Source organism: Periophthalmus magnuspinnatus, chromosome 9 (assembly GCF_009829125.3).
Source record: "Periophthalmus magnuspinnatus isolate fPerMag1 chromosome 9, fPerMag1.2.pri, whole genome shotgun sequence".
In the NCBI taxonomy this organism is placed as follows: Eukaryota; Metazoa; Chordata; class Actinopteri; order Gobiiformes; family Gobiidae; genus Periophthalmus; species Periophthalmus magnuspinnatus.
Window position 1 is genome coordinate 2,062,081 of NC_047134.1, and position 18,713 is coordinate 2,080,793.

Here is an 18,713-nt window from a genome sequence, read left to right on the forward strand (position 1 = left end):
TTCCTCATCACAAACAGACCTGGAGTTCTGTGTTTTTTTTTTGTTTCACATGTTTAATACACAAATAAACCTGCGTATTTAGGCCAGTTCTTCTCTCAAACTAAAAACACTCTGTTACACCTTGTGATGTCATCATGTGGTAATACAAGTGCTCCAGTGTGTTTTTTTTTTTACCTCCACACGCCTTCATTTCTAGAATCATTTGGATAATTTCAGCCCTGGAACTGCCAGTCTACTGAATTAAAGGTAAAAAGAGCTGTTAAAGCAGTTGAGAACTACCACTTGATGACATCACAAGGTGGAGCAGAACATTTTGAGCTTTGGAGATGTTACAGACTAATAATAAAAACTTACTCAAACATGTGTGAATGAAACAAAACACAACTCCAGGTCTGTTTTTAAGGAGGAAACAGCGTAATGACCACGTTTTTACTGGCAGATGATTGGCTGTAGAGCGCCGCTTTAAAAAAAAACAACGGCTGATTACTGACCGTTAGAAACGACTGAATCTTTCCAAAAACGAGATCACGCGCACAGTCCAAACCGCAGGTGTCTTTGAGAAGCAAACAACACGACGCAAAGCTCAAAGAAGTAGATTTTTCATAATACTTCCCTCTAACGACGAGTACCGTTTCAATAACATTAATTACGGCCCTTTCGCAGCAGTGGAAGTCAAAGCGCCTCAGCCAGGTGTCTGCGGTCACCATGGTTACACAGCGGACAACTGTCAATCAGCTGTCAAACCCGGACGGAGAGCAGGAGAGGACAAAAAGAGCCGCGGGCTGCCTCCAGACGTGAAGAATGATCTGGAATCGTTTATACCAGAACTACTGACAGTAATTACAGCACGTGCAGTTTAGAAAAAATATATCTCAAACTGTGAAAAAGGCAGAATTATAAAACAAAATGGAACAAAGGATGTGTTTGAGGAAGCAGGGATCGAACCAGCAACAGTCTGGTTAGTGGGCAAATGGTTCTCACACTTTTATTAACAAGTGTCACTGAAGGAACGATTTGAGTACCACCGGATCTAAACCAGGTCTAGAACAGGACTATACCAGGTAGACCACAGGTGGACGACAGGTGGACGACAGGTGGAGGACAGGTGGACGACAGGTAGACGACAGGTAGACGACAGGTGGACGACAGGTAGACGACAGGTGGACGACAGGTGGACGACAGGTAGACGACAGGTGGACGACAGGTAGGCGACAGGTGGACGACAGATAGACGACAGGTAGGCGACAGGTGGACGACAGGTGGACGACAGGTAGGCGACAGGTGGACGACAGGTGGACGACAGGTAGGCGACAGGTGGACGACAGATAGACGACAGGCAGGCGACGGGTGGACGACAGGTGGACGACAGGTGGATGACAGGTAGGCAACAGGTGGACGACAGGTAGACGACAGGTGGACGACAGGGTAGACCACAGTGAGATAACAGTAGACAACAGGTAGATAGGCGACAGATAGATGACAGGTAAACAACAGGAACACAGCAGGTCAATGTCCTGCCAATGTGACTTTTTATCGATACTTGCTCAGATGAGTATCGAGTTTAAATACTACATTTAGTATCATTTAGTATCTGATTTACGAAACTTTTGACCCTAATCCAAAAGTGGAGAAAGATGTGGATAAAATGACTGATACAACTCGAAATTAGCAAACACAAAACTACAGAAGAGTCTGGTTCAAGACACCACAGTTTAAGAAACAATAGTACCCATGATCACTCCCTGTGTGGAACAGTCTATGCTAGCAGGTTAGCTCTGTCCATTTATATATACAGTCTATGCTAGCAGGTTAGCTCTGTCCATTTATATATACAGTCTATGCTAGCAGGTTAGCTCTGTCCATTTATATATACAGTCCATGCTAGCAGGTTAGCTCTGTCCATTTATACATACAGTCTATGCTAGCAGGTTAGCTCTGTCCATTTATACATACAGTCTATGCTAGCAGGTTAGCTCTGTCCATTTATACATACAGTCCATGCTAGCAGGTTAGCTCTGTCCATTTATACATACAGTCCATGCTAGCAGGTTAGCTCTGTCCATTTATATATACAGTCTATGCTAGCAGGTTAGCTCTGTCCATTTATATATACAGTCCATGCTAACAGGTTAGCTCTGTCCATTTATATAAACAGTCCATGCTAGCAGGTTAGCTCTGTCCATTTATATATACAGTCTATGCTAGCAGGTTAGCTCTGTCCATTTATACATACAGTCCATGCTAGCAGGTTAGCTCTGTCCATTTATACATACAGTCCATGCTAGCAGGTTAGCTCTGTCCATTTATATATACAGTCTATGCTAGCAGGTTAGCTCTGTCCATTTATATATACAGTCCATGCTAACAGGTTAGCTCTGTCCATTTATATAAACAGTCCATGCTAGCAGGTTAGCTCTGTCCATTTATATATACAGTCTATGCTAGCAGGTTAGCTCTGTCCATTTATACATACAGTCCATGCTAGCAGGTTAGCTCTGTCCATTTATACATACAGTCCATGCTAGCAGGTTAGCTCTGTCCATTTATATATACAGTCTATGCTAGCAGGTTAGCTCTGTCCATTTATACATACAGTCTATGCTAGCAGGTTAGCTCTGTCCATTTATATACATACAGTCTATGCTAGCAGTTTAGCTCTGTCCATTTATATAGACAGTCCATGCTAGCAGGTTAGCTCTGTCCATTTATATAGACAAATGAAATCCCTCCCAGTCCGAGTGCACTCAGACCCTTTAAGTATAGATCTGTTTATATAGATTCAGTTGGTTTATGTTCAAAATCATCACACAAAAACATTCTTTAAGATGTCAGATCTTAATCAAAATATCTTAATCAAAAATATTTTAAAAAGAATGAAGAATTGGATAGAATTTATACTTAAAACTGAAATGATCACACACTTAAAACTTACAAAGCAAGAAATCTCCATGGAGACAAGCAGAAAAGTAACATGGTGCACTTTTAAAGGGGATGCTTTGTATTTCTTTCAGAATATCTTACTCCCTCCTCTTCCCTGTTCTTACCCTCTCATCTCTGTTCTTCCCCCCTCAGCCCTCTCTCTCCCTCTTCTTCCCTCTCTCTCACTCCTCTCACTGCTCTTTTCTTTGTCTCTCCCTCCTCTCCCTCTTCTTCGGTCTGCCTCTCTATCTCTCCCTCGTCTCCCTCTACTCTCCCTCTTCTTCCTCTCTCTCCCTGTTCTTGCCTCTTTTTCTCTCTCTCCACCCTCTTCCCTCTGCCTCTCTATTCTTCCCTCCTCTTCCCTCTCCCTCTTCTTCCCTAATTTCTCTCTCCCTCTCCCCCCTCTCCCTCCTCTTCCCTCCTCTTTCTCTTCTCTCTTTCCCTCATCTTCCCTCTGCCTCTCTCTCTCTTCTTCCCTCTGCCTCTATCTCCCCCTTCTCTCCCTGTTCTCTCCCTCCTCTCCCCGTTCTCTCCCTCCTTTCCCCTTCTTCCTTCCTCTCTCCTCATGTCTCCCTCTTCTTCCCTCCTCTCCCTCTTCTTCCCTCCTCTCCCTCTTCTTCCCTCCTCTCCCTGTTCTCCTCTTCCTGTTCTCTCTACCTCACCTTCACTCTCCCTCTTCTTCACTCCTCTCTCCCTGTTCTTCTCTCTTCCTCCTCTCTCCTCTCCCTCCACTCCCCTCTTTCTTCTTCTCTCCCTCCTTTCCCCCTTCTTCCGTCCTCTCTCCTCCTCTCCCTGTTCTCTCTCCCTCCTCTTCACTCCTTTCTCCCTGTTCTCCTCTCCCTGTTGTTCTCTCTCCCTCCTCCTCTCTCCTCTCTCCCTCCTTTCCCCTTCTTCCTTCCTCTCTCCTCATGTCTCCCTCTTCTTCCCCCCTTTCCCTCCTCTCCCTTCTTCCCTCCTCTCCCTCTTCTTCCCTCCTCTTCCTGTTCTCTCTCCCTCCTCTTCTCTCTCCTTCCTCTTCACTCCTCTCTCCCTGTTCTTCTCTCTCCCTCCTCCTCCCTCCCTCCTCTCCTTCTCTCCCTCCTTTCCCCCTTCTTCCCTCCTCTCTCCTCCTCTCCCTGTTCTCTCTCCCTCTTCTTCACTCCTCTCTCCCTGTTCTCCTCTTCTCCCTCTCTCCCTGTTCTCCTCTCCCTCCTCTTTTCTCTCCCTCCTCTTCACTCCTCTCTCCCTGTTCTCTCTCCCTGTTCTCCTCTCTCCCTGTTCTCTCTCCCTCCTCTTCACTCCTCTCTCCCTGTTCTCCTCTCCCTGTTCTTCTTTCTCCCTCCTCTTTTCTCTCCCTGCTCTTCACTCCTCTCTCCATTCAGCGCCGCTCTCTGTGATGATGACCTTTTCTCCAGAGGTCATGTGATCGCCCGGGGCAACGCCGCAGGAGAATAATCCAGGCATCTCATTTGAACTTTAGTGTTTTGAGCAGGAGCCAAAGTTGTGCTGCGTTGTGTAGGAGTTTAGTGCAGCTCTAAACTCTTGGACGGGTTGTGTTTCATCTTGGACGTGTTGATCTCGTGTGTGTACAGTTCTAATCTACGACACCTGTGGATCATTATGTCCGAGTAAAGACACAGGGATACAAAGTGTGTGGTGAGGGGTTTTTACAGCTGCTAAACATATATAATCATTTTTATTTATAAAAAAATAAAGCTGATACTTCACAGATTTTGCCTGTTGCGGGTTATTTTTAAAACGTAACCCGCGCCTTAAACGAGGGACAACTGTACTGCTAAAATGAGTGTAAATGCGCGTATCTACATATCCATATTTATACATATATTTTACATATATTCATGATGTTAAATGTGGTTAAATTACTTTATTTGATTCAACAGAATGTACTCTGAGTGCAGCGGGTCGGTGCACACTGATGGAAATGTATGGGACAGCCTGAAGTTTTGAGAAAATTTCACGTAGAATCCGGTGCTTCTGCCCATTATTTTACGTCACAGTATGACCTCTGACCTCTGGCTTCATAAACGTCCTTCAGAAATCTGACCTGTATTCTCTGTTCTCTTTATGTCATATTTTATCCACTTTGCTGAGCGGCTTCCATCGTTGTTTAATGTGGCAGAGTTTTTATCCAATTATATTTCAGCTGCTTGTGTTGTCAGGCAGATTTCATTTTCCTGGAGCTGTCAGGGTAAACAGAGAGATTAATTTTACAAGTAGTTAACGATTTTAAATATCTTGGGTTGGTCCTAGATCCCCAACTAAAATTAGATAAGCATGTTAAGAGTATAGCCAAAACAATACAAAGAAATCTAAATTGATAAGGATAAGGATTTTTTTTTTCTCATATCTCCTACTGTATGACACATGGGCCCAGGCAGCTCCCTCAGACACAAAGCGCATTGGTTCTTTGTACAACCAAGCAATCAAAATTATGGATCGAAAGCCAATCCGTTTTCATCATTGTCACATCCTTAAAAAATATAATCTATTAAATTTTGAAAGTTTTACTAGTTTATGTTTCCCTAAATTATGTTTTAAGTGTCACTCAGTACATTTATACAAAGACTAAACGGCACCAGAGCGACAAGAGGCGCCGTAAACAAGAACTGTACAATCCCACAACGCAGAACCTCTTTTGGACAGTCCACCTTTTCATATCAGAGCTGCAAACTGTGGAACTCACTGCCCACTCAAATAAAAAAAACATTTCTGAGTTGAAAATGTTCACCTCTAGGGTTAAGAACTGTCTGAAAATGAGTCAAAACTGTACCCACTTGTAAATAGGTCGTATGACAGTTAGTGAGTGAGAGAACGTGTGAGTGTTGAATGTATTTTTGGGCACTGATGTATCTATTTTAAGGGGCAGGTGTTTTAATATATTTTGCATATTGGTGAATTGTGGAGAAGCCCAACCAGGGACGGGAGTTGAGAATGAGCTCTGGCTATAAACTCTATATGCATCACATCAGCTGCAATGTTCATGTTGTAACTGTCAGATTGCATTGTCCCTGTCAAATAAATATATAAATTAAAAAAAAAAAAAAAAAAGAGATATACTTCCCACGGCATTTTCAAGACGGGCCTTTAAACGAAAAGCTGGATATTATGAGGAGAGGTCGGCCAAACCCTCTCAGCGACGCGCAGGGAGACGGAGCTCCACAATGAAAAAGTGACTTTATAATGTGAATAATAACGTGGAGCATTGAAGTCACCTCAGTTAAAACTGCACTAAAGTTCATTCAATCTCAGCTGAGCCACATTTTCAGTTATTTGCTGTTTGTCTAGATTATTGTCAAAAATGATGTGTTTACTTTATTTTCAAAGAACAGTTTGTTTTGTTCTTGTCTGGTTGTGTCTTATATGAAACAGTGACATTGTGCAGTTTAACACACAGACTTGTTTGAGCTCACATAGCGTCATTTTGGAGGCATTTTGTTTGGCATCTTTAAATCATATTTTTATTTTTCATTTTTGACAGTATCTGTGAACTTAGTCTCCTTCTGTTATTCGTGAATGCAGTGCTGCTTATTGGTTTTAAATGCTCTTGAAATTAAGTGCTGTTTGATGCGCCTGTGCTGAGGTGATGCTGTAATGTGTAAGTGGGACGTCACTGAAGGCCCACGGGTCAAATGCAAGCCCCGCCGCTGAGTTTAAAGCAGACTATAGTTTAAGTCCTGACTGATGGACGGTCAGTGAAGGCAGCAGCTGAATAATGAGGCCTGAAAAACACATAAGCACAATAGCTTTACCCTGTTTTCACCTGAACGCACCGCAGTCTTTAAATGGAGCGTGGAGGCCATTGTGCTTCTGTCACAGCTCACAGTGGAGGACTGCAGAGCCCAGTCCAGTACAGTGACTGAAATAAGTGCTCCTGCCGACACTGGGCTCATTATTCTCATGTTCCACAAAGTGCAGCAGCCGTGGGGAGTGGAAGTCACTTTAAACCAGATTTAACCTGTCGCTGCCAGAAACACATTTGACTTTTAACAGTTATTTTTATGTCCCACACTCTACGTTCAAACTTTGCATGTATATCTGCGCTTATTATAATCAAATATGCCTCATCAAAGCGTCTTCTTAAAACTCAACTCAACACAGAACTGATATTTTGGCCTTGCTCCAAAAAACAAGATTAGCCCAAACTCAGAGTTTGTTAACCCTGAAATTAGTGTTTTCTGTTTCAGCGGTCTCCTGTCTGAAGGAGCATTCTGATTGGACGATTCTCTTCCAGACGCAAGTTCAAGTTGAGGCCGTGCTTTGTCTCATCATCTGAAAAATCCGTTCTAAACCTGCGCACGGATCAAAAAGTAACTTGATGTGAATACTAGTGATGTGGGTTTCAGCTAGGAAAGGTTTCAGAGATAACAGTTTAAAACACCGACATCCTCCGTTCACTGTTTGGAAATGACCTCAGCTTTAAAGAAGATATATTGTGTATATGCATATTTTGTCAGCTAAAGTTATAATATATGACACCTGTGGATCATTTTGTTATAATCTGGACATTCTAAATCACATTATTTATCTAAAACACATGTGTCAAACTCAAGACCTGTGGGACAAATTTGCCCTTGACAAAGCCACAGAGCTATATTTTATATTTTTATCAAGGCAAATACATACGCAATATTTGTAACTTCAAGAAATAATGAATACAGAAACATTAATTAACAAGTTTAAAAGTAGTTAGATTTATTTTATATTGAGGGCAGCCATTTTGCTCATGTGACCCTCGGTGAAAATGTGTTTGACACCCCTGATCTAAAACGACTTCATAAAAGAAACAACTCCGCTGACGTCTACGTTAGAAAAAGGTGGTGTCCAGTAGGAGCTGGTGTCGCTGTAAACGTCGTCACCACAAAAGCGTCGCATGCCGTCAGATGTGTTTTCATTTGTACACAAATTACTGCACGGCACCGTCGACATGTATCACCGATTAAGAAAATAAAACTTGAGAATGAAAGTACGTCACAGTGGTCAAGCGTGTGTGCCGTGAAAACGAGAGCTGATCGGCAAAAAATGGCGTCTTGAAAATAAGCAATTCAACATTTAACACGTTTGGCAGCTCTGAAAAGTTGTTTTTGCAGAATTGATTTAAATCAGGTAATAGTTTGATCACAACATCACACTTTGCATAAAAATCGTCATGCTGCGTTTAAGTGTTTGATTTCCAGCAAAAACGGTCAGCGTGACTAAGTGAAAAACTATTGGCTTATGCTAGCTGGACTATGAGTTTTCATATTATTTGAGAGGGACTTGTTTAACAGCACAAATCTGCTCGTCTGTTCAGTTCTTTATGGTCAGGTTGTGTCTAACAAAGCTCCAGACAGAACAGTGCATCTGGTTATCGTCACTACCCAAAGTAAAGTATCAATACACGCATTTGATCAGTGAACTTGTATTTGTGAGCATCCTTCCTTTAATAGATTGTTTCTTTTGGATGGGATTTGTCCGTCTGTTTGTTTTGTGCGCTCCGCTAACGTCTCGTCTGATTCGCACTGACTTCTCCCGTCTCCTCGCAGCCTCAGATCTGACCCACCGCCGCCTCCGTGTCGACATTAAACGCGCCATAAAAAAACGCACTTAGCGCCTGTATCTGGGCCCTCTTATCTGCGTGCCGCTCTGATCGTCTACTGATTAAAAACTTTTAATTTCCACGGCGACGGGGGGTTGTTTCTATGGATACGGGGCGGGCGGTGCGCAGCGTGGGGGGTAACTTAAAGCGATGGAGCCCTCGGGGTGATGTTTCATTAACTGGTCCCAGATCTGAGTCAGACCGGAAGCACGTCTCTCAGCTCGGCGTTTGAATGTGTTATTACAGCCAGCAGGGGGCAGCCTTTAGCACGCAGGAGTCAAAGTATAAGGAACATTATAGCGTTTTATAAAAGCCAGGATAATAGTCCACTTATTCTTTGTTTTCCTCTATAATACCCTCATAAATGTTTCATAAGCATTATTCATCAGACACATTATGCTCTTGAATAGAAAGTGTATTGATTTCCACGCCGTCATATACAAATCGAGCTTATATCATGTGCTTTTACACGGACCAGAGCTGAAGGACATTTTAAAGAAGACGTACGGTGCTTTTGGCTGCTGTACAGTTATAATCTACGACTCCTGTGGATCATTAAGGCGGATATTAAACTTTTCAAGAAACTAGAAAGACGTCCGTTGTCTTCCGGGTTGTAAGATTGGAGAGCCCGATGGAGCTGGGGGAAGTGTCTGGGGTGAGGGAAGTCTGGGAGTCCCCGCTTAGACTGCTGCCCCCGCGACCCGGCCTCGGATAAGAGGAAGAACATGGATGGATGGATGTAAAATTGGAGAATGGAGTAAGTACTTCTCCCCATCGTTTTGGCTCCTTCCTCTCCTACTATCCCTGCCCTTTCTCGTTCCTCCTCCCCCATCTCTTTCCTCTCATCTTTCCGTCTCTCTCTATTCCTTTACCCTGTTCCCTTCCTTCCTCTCCTCTTCCTCTTTTTCTCTGAGAGCAGGTATAAAACGCATGAGCTAGTATTTTTGGACCGCTATGAACTGAGGGATGACACAGATATAAGACACGTGGGAATATCAGAGAAAATACTGCCATTTAATGTGGAAAATCACAGTATATTGAAAGAAATGATGTTTTTAATTATTATTGTGGTGTCAGAATTGGTATTGAGTATTAAGTCCACTCCGTAGAATCGAAATGACACTGCAGTACTACACATTTTCATATTGTCCGCCTCTACGAGAATCTTATCAATAGCAGAAACGCTCTGAGTGAAGTGAATGTTCTAACAGCTGTAGTGCCTCCCTCCCACAGCGTCCCCCCGGGCAGCGCTAAAACTCCCCCGTGATATACGCTGTTGGATTCAGCCGCTGCAGCGCGAGCCCGTCCCATCCATCAGAGGGATATAGTGCGTGCCGACAGTACGCCCGAGCCGCCATCGTGGAGAAAAATGAGTGAGAGACGCGGCGGCGATCGACGCGCTGCGACTGTTAGCAGCACGATAAGCATCAGGAGTTCTAATGGAGAGACTCCGTTCAGTAATGGCCATCATCAGTCCTGTTCACACCGGCCCTGGATCTGAGCACAGACAGTTCACATTATCCCAGCGCGTAAACAAAGCTATGCTAATGACTCTCTAACTACAACATAATAAACTTCTGGAGAAATGTATTTGTGCAAACTGCCAAACAACGAAGAAAGATTCAAATTTTATTGTTCGAGGCATAAACTGAACTGGAAAACCATGCAATAATAGTTATGTGGGTTTGGCAATTGGGGTTAGGATTGTCAAAAGTATCGAAAATCAGATGCTAAAGCTAGTATCGAAACTAGATACTCATTTGAGCAGGTATTGGTACAGACATATGTGGATATAAAAGAAAGTAGTACCATTTAATGTTGAAAATCACATTCTGTCGTCTAAAGAAAGTTTGTATTATCATCTTGGTATTGGAATCGGTATCAAGTCTATTTCTTAGTATCTCTATGTGGTTCTTATCCAACAGTGTCTCTGATTGAATAAAATCGTCTGAGGTAGTTGTCTCCTTGTGGTTTTCATCCAACAAAAATGCCTTTTAAAATGTCTAGACAATATTCAGTCTCATTTGCAGTCATTCAGTCTCAGAAATGGCTGCTTTTACAGAACACGACATGAAGGACAATTTCCCTTAAGTGGAACAAATAAAAGTCACGTACAGGCTGTATTAAAGGTGCACTGTGCAACTTTTCTAAAAGAGGGGCCGCTATTTCCGTGGGAATGTTATTGCTTTGTCTAGAATAGCAAAAGACGAAGTTTAAATCTGTCAGCTGGACAAATCGTTGCAAGAGTGAAGACATTCAGCTGCTCATCCAAGTCTCTTCTTCAGTTCTGGTCAGATTACTTCTGGACACTGCCTTATATCTGTCTGAAGGAGGCGCTAATGACACTGAAACTGGAAACTGCTATTGTCTCCAGTTTCAGCTGAAACTAGCCAGTTCAACCTTTAACGACCCTGCTATTGTTCTCTTTGTTTTGGGTCTGAGGATGGAGTTGTAGATCTGTGAGAGATTATGTCTTAGGCCTCCATTCCTGCTTAAGGAGGGATTGTCTTTCCTAACAAAAAATGCTTCTTTAACTTCCCTCTCAAACAATTTCTTTTCTCTGGCTCAGATCTGAACCTCACTCTCTTCAAAGTTGTGATCTGTGTCGTTGAGATGCAGATGAACATCAGACTGTGGTCCTGAGCTGCTCTCTCTCCCGGTGTTGGTTCATTCTCTTATGAAGTGACTGTTTAGTTTCTCCAGTGTAACACTCACTTCACTCTTCACTTTAATGAATGGAGTAGACACATGACTTTATGTCTCTGGGTTTTGTTCTTTAGGTGAACAGTTTCTGCCTTAAAGTGTTTGTAGGTTTGAAAAAGACCGGAATTTCATACTGTCTGAAAATTCCCTGAAGTTTTTCCGACACACCAGCTGTGTAAGGAATAGTTACACGTTTCCTTCTAGGTTCAGATTCCCTGTTGTCCTGTTTTTTTTGTCTCTCTTAGATCTACTGAAGGCCCATTTTGTCTAGAATGTTACAGAGTATGGCATTAGACTTCAGATCAACCTCCATGGAGACAGGCAACCAGAACAAGTAAAAATCTGTACGTTACACACAGTAAAAAAAAAAAAGAATGTTATAGCGTGAACCTGCAATATGATAAAATCCAAGGCAACACTATAACATCTCCATGGAGACAATCAGGTGGCAGACTACTTGCCAGAAAAGTTACACGGAGCATCTTTAAAGCTCAAAAAAGTCAATTTACGTAAGAATTACATTATGGAGCTTCTACAACTGCGAGTTGGTATTAAACTAATACAAATACTGATCAATCTGTATATTACTGTTACTGTTCCTTCTCCTCGGGTGGTCTGAGACGTTACCGTTCTAACTACACTGTACGTCCTGTGATAAGTCACGCTGCTCGTGTCCTACCAGGATGTTAATTGCATTCAGAGGCTTCGGGGGGTGTAAATCATCGGCTGATTAGAACAAGGACAGAAAATCAGCAGGAATCTTGTACTGACGGAGCCCAGAGAGACGCACTGAGGAGGGAGAGGGCCTTAAACGTCAGGGCAGCTGTGCAGATGGATCAAACAAGATGGCACCATTTAAAAAAAACAAAAAAAAACATGGTTCATTTTAAAGGTCTGTACTTGAGTTTGCGTATGTACTTCAGCTACATTTGTATGTGCCGCCCAACAGGTGTATTGTCTAAGCAGCTCTTGAGGACAAAATAAGTCCACTATGTACCATCTGCATCAAGGATTCTAACAGGAAGTGCACTCTTAGCATGCTCGATGTACACTGCACTGGTCTCTGAAAGTTGTGAAAAGCCCTTATAAACTCATCATGGTGAGCACTTAGGACACTCATAATGCACAAGGTAATAGCTTTGGACCACTGTAAACTGTTTAAAATGGAAAAAAAAAAAATGAAATGAGTTCTGTTTTTCACTTTTACACTACACGGAGGAGTACCCTTCATCGGGCGGGTACTTCGAACGGTACATCGAAGGGCACATCGAACAGCGCATTTGGCAAATCGGGACACGGCCCAGATGAGGCTGCGCAAAGGCCAGATGAGAGGAGGGGGAGGAGCCAAGTGAGGGGAGGGAGGAACAGGTTTCACATCTGCCATCTACTGGTGAAAAAAATGTTCGAAAAAAATAAATAAATAAATAAAAAACAACTAATGAATTTCTCCAAAGTGTGAACATGGATAACTGTGCCGCTCTACTTTCACGTCCACTTTACCTGCTCTGATCTGTGAACGCCTGCTGCATATTTACATAATGATTTCATGTACCTTTTATCTGCACAACTAGGTCATGTTTTATATTTTTACAGGTAGAAGGTCGAATAATTAACATACAGGACTCATTATAGACACGCTACTGTGCCGTTTATGTAACTCACGCTACTTTTATAACCTCGTTCATTTACAAAAGGGATTCTCCTGCTCTGAGGTTTTTGGGTCAATGCCGAGTAGATTCAATATTATTGTTTACTGACCCCAATCATCACTGACCCTGTGTGTCCAGAGCCTTGACCCGCAGACAGAGACACACCCAGGTCTCGTTCTCAGTTTATGGACAGGCACATCGTAATATCACATAAAGGTGACGTCCTGTCCTAAAACGCCTCTCACTGATCTGAACCGTTGAGATCAGTGTTGCATTTTAGGTTTAAAACAACTGGATTTCAGTTTTAGAACTTAGCAACACAAATGAGAGAGTCACGTGACGCTCGCTCTGGATTGGATCACTCTCTCGAACCAAAACACCAAATTATAACATGAACGACTTTGGCATCATGTCCGATGTTTTTTGGAATTAAGTACACAGTTTTAAATTGAAAATGTTCCATCCAGTTGCTTTAATATTAGCTTGTTCCAATGTGCGGCGATAACAGCGGTGCCGTGTGTGGAGCAGTGGAGCTAATTCCTGCGTCTTGAATTAATTATCACTCATTAGCTGGTTGGTTAAAATCTCTCTATTTAGCATTTATTAAACAGCAAGAGGAGTGAAGTGTTTTAATGCATTTAAATGGCTCTGATGTGATGGAGTCGTTTGAATCATGAGACAAAATGAAGACAAGAAGCTTTGAAAGAAAGAAAGAAAAGAGGAAAACTAATCACGGTGACCTGTTTTTGGAGAAGATATTAGCCGGAGAGAGGCGGAAGATAAAAGAGAGGGGGGAGGGGGCAAAGAGAGAGCGAGAGGACACGGAGAGAGCACAGGAGGGAGAGAAGGAGAGAGGGAGAGAGAGTGATAAAGAGGAGCAGAGGGGAAGAGGTGTGAGTAAGAGGAGAGAAAGGCGGATGATAAAGGAGAGAGAGCAGAAGAGAGGGAGAGAGGGAAATATATAGAAGGAGTACAGGGGGAGAGGGAGGCGAGAGGAGAGACAAGTGGAGGACGAGAGGGAAAGAAAGAGAGAAGGGGAGGGCTGGATAGAGAGAGGGAAAGATACAGAGAGCGATACGGAAGAAGAAGGGGGGAGAGATGTGGGAGAGAGGAGAAAGAGGTGGATGATAAAGGAGAGAGAAGATGTGAGGGAGCGATGTAGAGGGAGTACAGGGGGGAGAGGGAGGAGAGAGGTGAAGAGAGAGAAAGAAAGAGAAAGAGGATAGAGAGAGAGAGAAAGAGAGCAATACGGAAGAAGTACGGGGAGAAATGGAGGTGAGAAGAGAGAGAGGTGGATGATAAAAGAGAGAGGGAGGCAGAAAGAGAGCAATACAAAGGAAGGAGAGCAGGAGAAATGGGGGTGAGTAGAGAGAGAGATGGGGGATAAGAGAGAGAGAGAGGGATGAAGAGGGAGTAGAGCGGAAGAGATGAGGTGAGAGGAGAGGTAGAGATGATGAGAGAGAAGGAGAGAGGGAAAGATATAGAGGGAGTACAGGGAGTACAAGGAGAGAGGGAGGTGAGAGGAGAGAGAGAATGAGAGAGAGAGAGAGAGAGGAAGGATGGATACAGAGGGGAAGAAGAGAGAGGAAAGAGATAGGGGTTAGAAGAGTGAGCAGTGGATGAGAAGGGGTGGAGAGAGGAGGGTAGCTCTAGAGATCAAGAGGAGAGAGAGGGGGAGAGAGAGGAGAGGGAGAGAGAGAGAGAGAGAGAGGGGGGGGGGAAACAGGGATATAGGGAGAAAGCTAGACTCCTGGCTGCTCCTCTCATGTCCCAGTTTGCAAAGTCCAAAGCCGGCAGTGAGTTTGTGAGTTAAGCACTGTGAGAAGAAAGAGAGAGAGAGCGGGAGAGCGGGATGAGAGCGATAAGGGAAAGACGGGGGGAGAGAAGGAAGGAGGAGGAGAGAGGGGGCAGCCAGAGAGAAGAGAGAGACAAGGGAGATGGGGAAAAGGGAGAGAGGGAGGATAGAGCGATGTAGTTCTTACTGTATCCTGCAGAGAGAAGAGAGGGCGGAGAGAAGAGAGACAGTGGAGAGAGAGAAGACAGAGAGATTAGAGAGGGAGGGGATAGAGGGAGCACACAGCGATGTAGTTCTTACTGTAGCCTGTAGGGGTAACACCAGGCGCTCTGTGGCGGATTTAAAGACTGCTGTGTTCTGCTTCTTGTAGGACTCCTCGCTCCTTCTCTCCACCTGAGTCACAAAAACACAAAACTTGAGAGAACAGCAGAGAAGAGGAGCAGAGGGCTTCAGTGAGATGGAGTCTAAATGGAAGACGAAAATAAAATCTGCTTAAGGGAAAACAGTTGAATGTATTTACAGCTTGGCTCGTATAAAGTCACGTTGCTAATGCGTCAGTGCTTAGTTCTGGATGTCCTTTTGGCCTAGTCCCACTTCAGACCTGACTTTAGCCCAGTGGTTCTCAAATAGTGGGGCGCGCCCCCCTGGGGGGGGCACGGTGAGATGCCGTGGGGGGGGGGCGCATATGACTCCGCGTATGACACTGTAGTACTGTACGCAGCGCACGCACAGCAAAGAGCAGGAGAGAGCATACAGATCGTGACACAGGACAGTGAACAAGAGACACTTTTGCTAAAGAGACACTATGGAAAACATTTTAACAGGGATGAAAACAAAGGCGGAGATAGACGGAGGTAAAGTCACCCGAAAAATAAGAGTATTTAGCACTTGGCTTCACCGTGACTCCGGTGGGACACGAGGACAGACCGGTGTCCGCTATGGCAGTGGACAGTATGAAGACAAATAAGTTAAGACGCCTCATTACACCTCAGTCACGCTGATAAGACGCTGAGTTTTTTCAGCGTAAACGTGTCAAATATTAACAACAATCATCCGCTTTGTAAATGTCACTTAAAGCAGCGAGCACTGAGCATCATATAAGGTGGCGTACCAAATTGCTAAATTACTTGTTTTAATTTGATATTTATTTAATTTTAATGTATTATTTTGATATTTATTTAATTTTAATTTATTCATTTGATGTTTATTTAATTTTATTTTTTTATTTGATATTTAATTAAATTTCATTATATCATTTCATTTCATTTATTTATTTATTTTTTTTGGGGGGGGGGCGAAATCTTTTCTTCTTTATAGGGGGGGCATGATAGAAAATAAATAATAATTAATAAAAATAATTGAGAAGCACTGCTTTAGCCCAACCAATCCGTGCCCAAGCGTGACTTTAGACTTTTGACCGGGATTTTAACACAGAAGAGGAGGAGCCGAAGCCCTACACAGAACTCATGTACGCACACACGCACGGCTTTAGTGTACGAGCCCTGTGTCACGTGCGCTGATGCTGTTTATACAAGAAAAAAATGGAATAAACTCAAAACACACAGCAAAAAGGCACTTCAATCAGGACTGTGGACAGAGACGGATTTCCAGCCTCTCGTCCTCCGTTGTCCTCGCTGCTCCACACTGTTGTTCAATCCAAAACTCACAGAGGAGTCACAGCAGGAGTCACAGCAGGAGTCACAGCAGGACTCATATCAGCATTAACACTTCTGCACCACATGTAAACAGTGCTGTGTGATGACATCATTGGTTCTGTTGTGCAGATGCGAATGTGGGCCATAGAACCATCTGCAATCACACTTCAAATCAAACCTAAATCAAAACAAAGAAAAAAAAAACAGAGCTAGCCAGGATGCTAGTATGTGTGAAAGCACTCATTAGGGGCTTGAATGATTATCCAAAGTATGTCTTAGGCACAGTGCACAATACACTTAGCCCGCAAACAGAAACTGTAAACAAAAGCTGTTTCCAGTTTCAGTGAAGTTAACTCCTCCCATCAGACAGATGTAGGCCAGTGTCCAGCAGGAATCTGAACTGATGAGCAGCCAAACGTCTTTACTCCTACAACTTTTTGTCCAGTGACAGATTTCATATTTTTCTTTTAATAATTTTTTTTTTTTTTTTTTTCCTTAGATGAAATAGTTGTTTACAAGTCTATGTCTACTACATTTGGTTTAGTTTAGTTTTGGTTTTGGTTTGGTTTTGGTCTGGTTTTGATTTGGTTTTGGTTTTGATTTTGGTTTGGCCTGGTTTTGGTTTGATTTTGATCTGGTTTTGGTCTAGTTTTGGTCTGGTTTTGGTCTGGTTTACAACCAGAAACAGCACTGACCTGGTACTGTCCTGGACTGGGCCCTGTGCTCTGTCTGCTGAAGACAGTGCAGCGCTGAGAGCTAGAGCCAAATCCCCCTTTGGTCTGGTCCAAATAGGCCTTTTTAAAACAGTCCCGGGCCACACCGTGATCGAAGACATCGTACGAGCCTGGACCTGAGGAGAAAAAAAGATCATAAAGTTATAGGTTTAATAATAAATTTAATTGTGATGAAACGCAACTCCCTCTTCACAAAGCTTTCAAATTACAATCGGCTTGTGTTCCATTAATAAAACTACTGCACATCTTATCAGGTTTGTGAAGCTGTAGTATATTGTTTTTTATCACGCTTTTGTATATTTATGAAGAACTGTCGTGTAGGAGCATGGGTGACGTAAGCGTGTGGGCGGAGAATTGGACTGTAAAGAGGGTTTGAGTAGGGCCCGGGACAGATCTCTAAATTACATGCATGGATGACATATAAAACCTCTTAAGGCATGTTTTTGATGAGGGAACAATATTATAACATGGCAGAAAGCTTCAAAAAGTCATATTTGCATAATACTCCCTCTTTAAAACATTTCAGACATAACAGCAGACCTGTCACAGTAACATATTTTGAAGTTTGATATATCGCTGAGGTAAATATAGACGATAAATGATAATATTAAAATGAATTTATGCCACTGACACAAAAACCCCAAAGCAGATTTAAACCACAAAAAGTAGTCTAAATATTATTAAAAGTTATGAGCTGCCATAAATAAACAGCAGAATGAAACACTTCAGTACTGAGTTTGCATCTGTAATGAGTCATTAATCTAGTTATTCATTCAAAGTTTTGCAGCTTAAATCTTCAAAATCTCCAAAAGTCCCCCAGCAGTGCAAAGAAAAAGTGCACATGATAAATACTGAGCCCAAAAAATATTGTTCCAGCTTTCATATATTCAACAAAAAGTCGGTATAATAATTATCATGATAGGCTTTTATACCAGGCTGTCATTGTATTTTTGCATGTTCTTTTTTAACAGGTTGGATTTGTTTATAACAGGTTGTATTTATACTCATGTTTTTTATACCAGGTTGTATTTGTGCTCATGTTTTTTTTTTAAGTTTTTTTTTTTATGCCAGGTTGTATGTGTGCTCTTGTTCTTTATACCAGGTTGTATTGGTGCTCTTGTTCTTTATACCAGGTTGTATTTGTGCTCGTGTTCTTTATACCAGGTTGTATTTGTGCTCGTGTTCTTTATACCAGGTTGTATTTGTGCTCTTGTTCTTTATACCAGGTTGTATTTGTGCTCTTGTTCTTTATACCAGGTTGTATTTGTGCCCATGTTCTTTATACCAGGTTGTATTTGTGCTCTTGTTCTTTATACCAGGTTGTATTTGTGCTCATGTTCTTTATACCAGGTTGTATTTGTGCTCTTGTTCTTTATACCAGGTTGTATTTGCGCTCTTGTTCTTTATACCAGGTTGTATTTGCGCTCATGTTCTTTATACCAGGTTGTATTTGCGCTCATGTTCTTTATACCAGGTTGTATTTGTGCTCTTGTTCTTTATACCAGGTTGTATTTGCGCTCTTGTTCTTTATACCAGGTTATATTTGTGCTCATGTTCTTTATACCAGGTTGTATTTGTGCTCTTGTTCTTTATACCAGGTTGTATTTGCGCTCTTGTTCTTTATACCAGGTTATATTTGTGCTCATGTTCTTTATACCAGGTTGTATTTGCGCTCTTGTTCTT

General features: G+C 42.6%; 2 protein-coding genes across 2 annotated transcripts in view; one reads left to right on the forward strand and one right to left on the reverse strand.

Moving 5' to 3' along the window:
• Positions 1-18,713, forward strand: part of LOC117375930 (guanine nucleotide-binding protein G(q) subunit alpha) — a 249,744-nt gene that overhangs the window by 104,880 nt on the left and 126,151 nt on the right. The gene's annotated exons all lie outside the window — the stretch shown is intronic.
• stpg2 (sperm-tail PG-rich repeat containing 2) overlaps positions 1-18,713 on the reverse strand; it is a 106,419-nt gene that overhangs the window by 55,351 nt on the left and 32,355 nt on the right. The window contains exons 10-11 of the mRNA XM_055224001.1: positions 16,992-17,146; positions 14,942-15,034 (exon numbers count right to left, since the gene is read on the reverse strand). Coding sequence (XP_055079976.1) covers positions 14,942-15,034; positions 16,992-17,146 — 248 coding nt within the window. The remainder of the gene's footprint in view (positions 1-14,941; positions 15,035-16,991; positions 17,147-18,713) is intronic.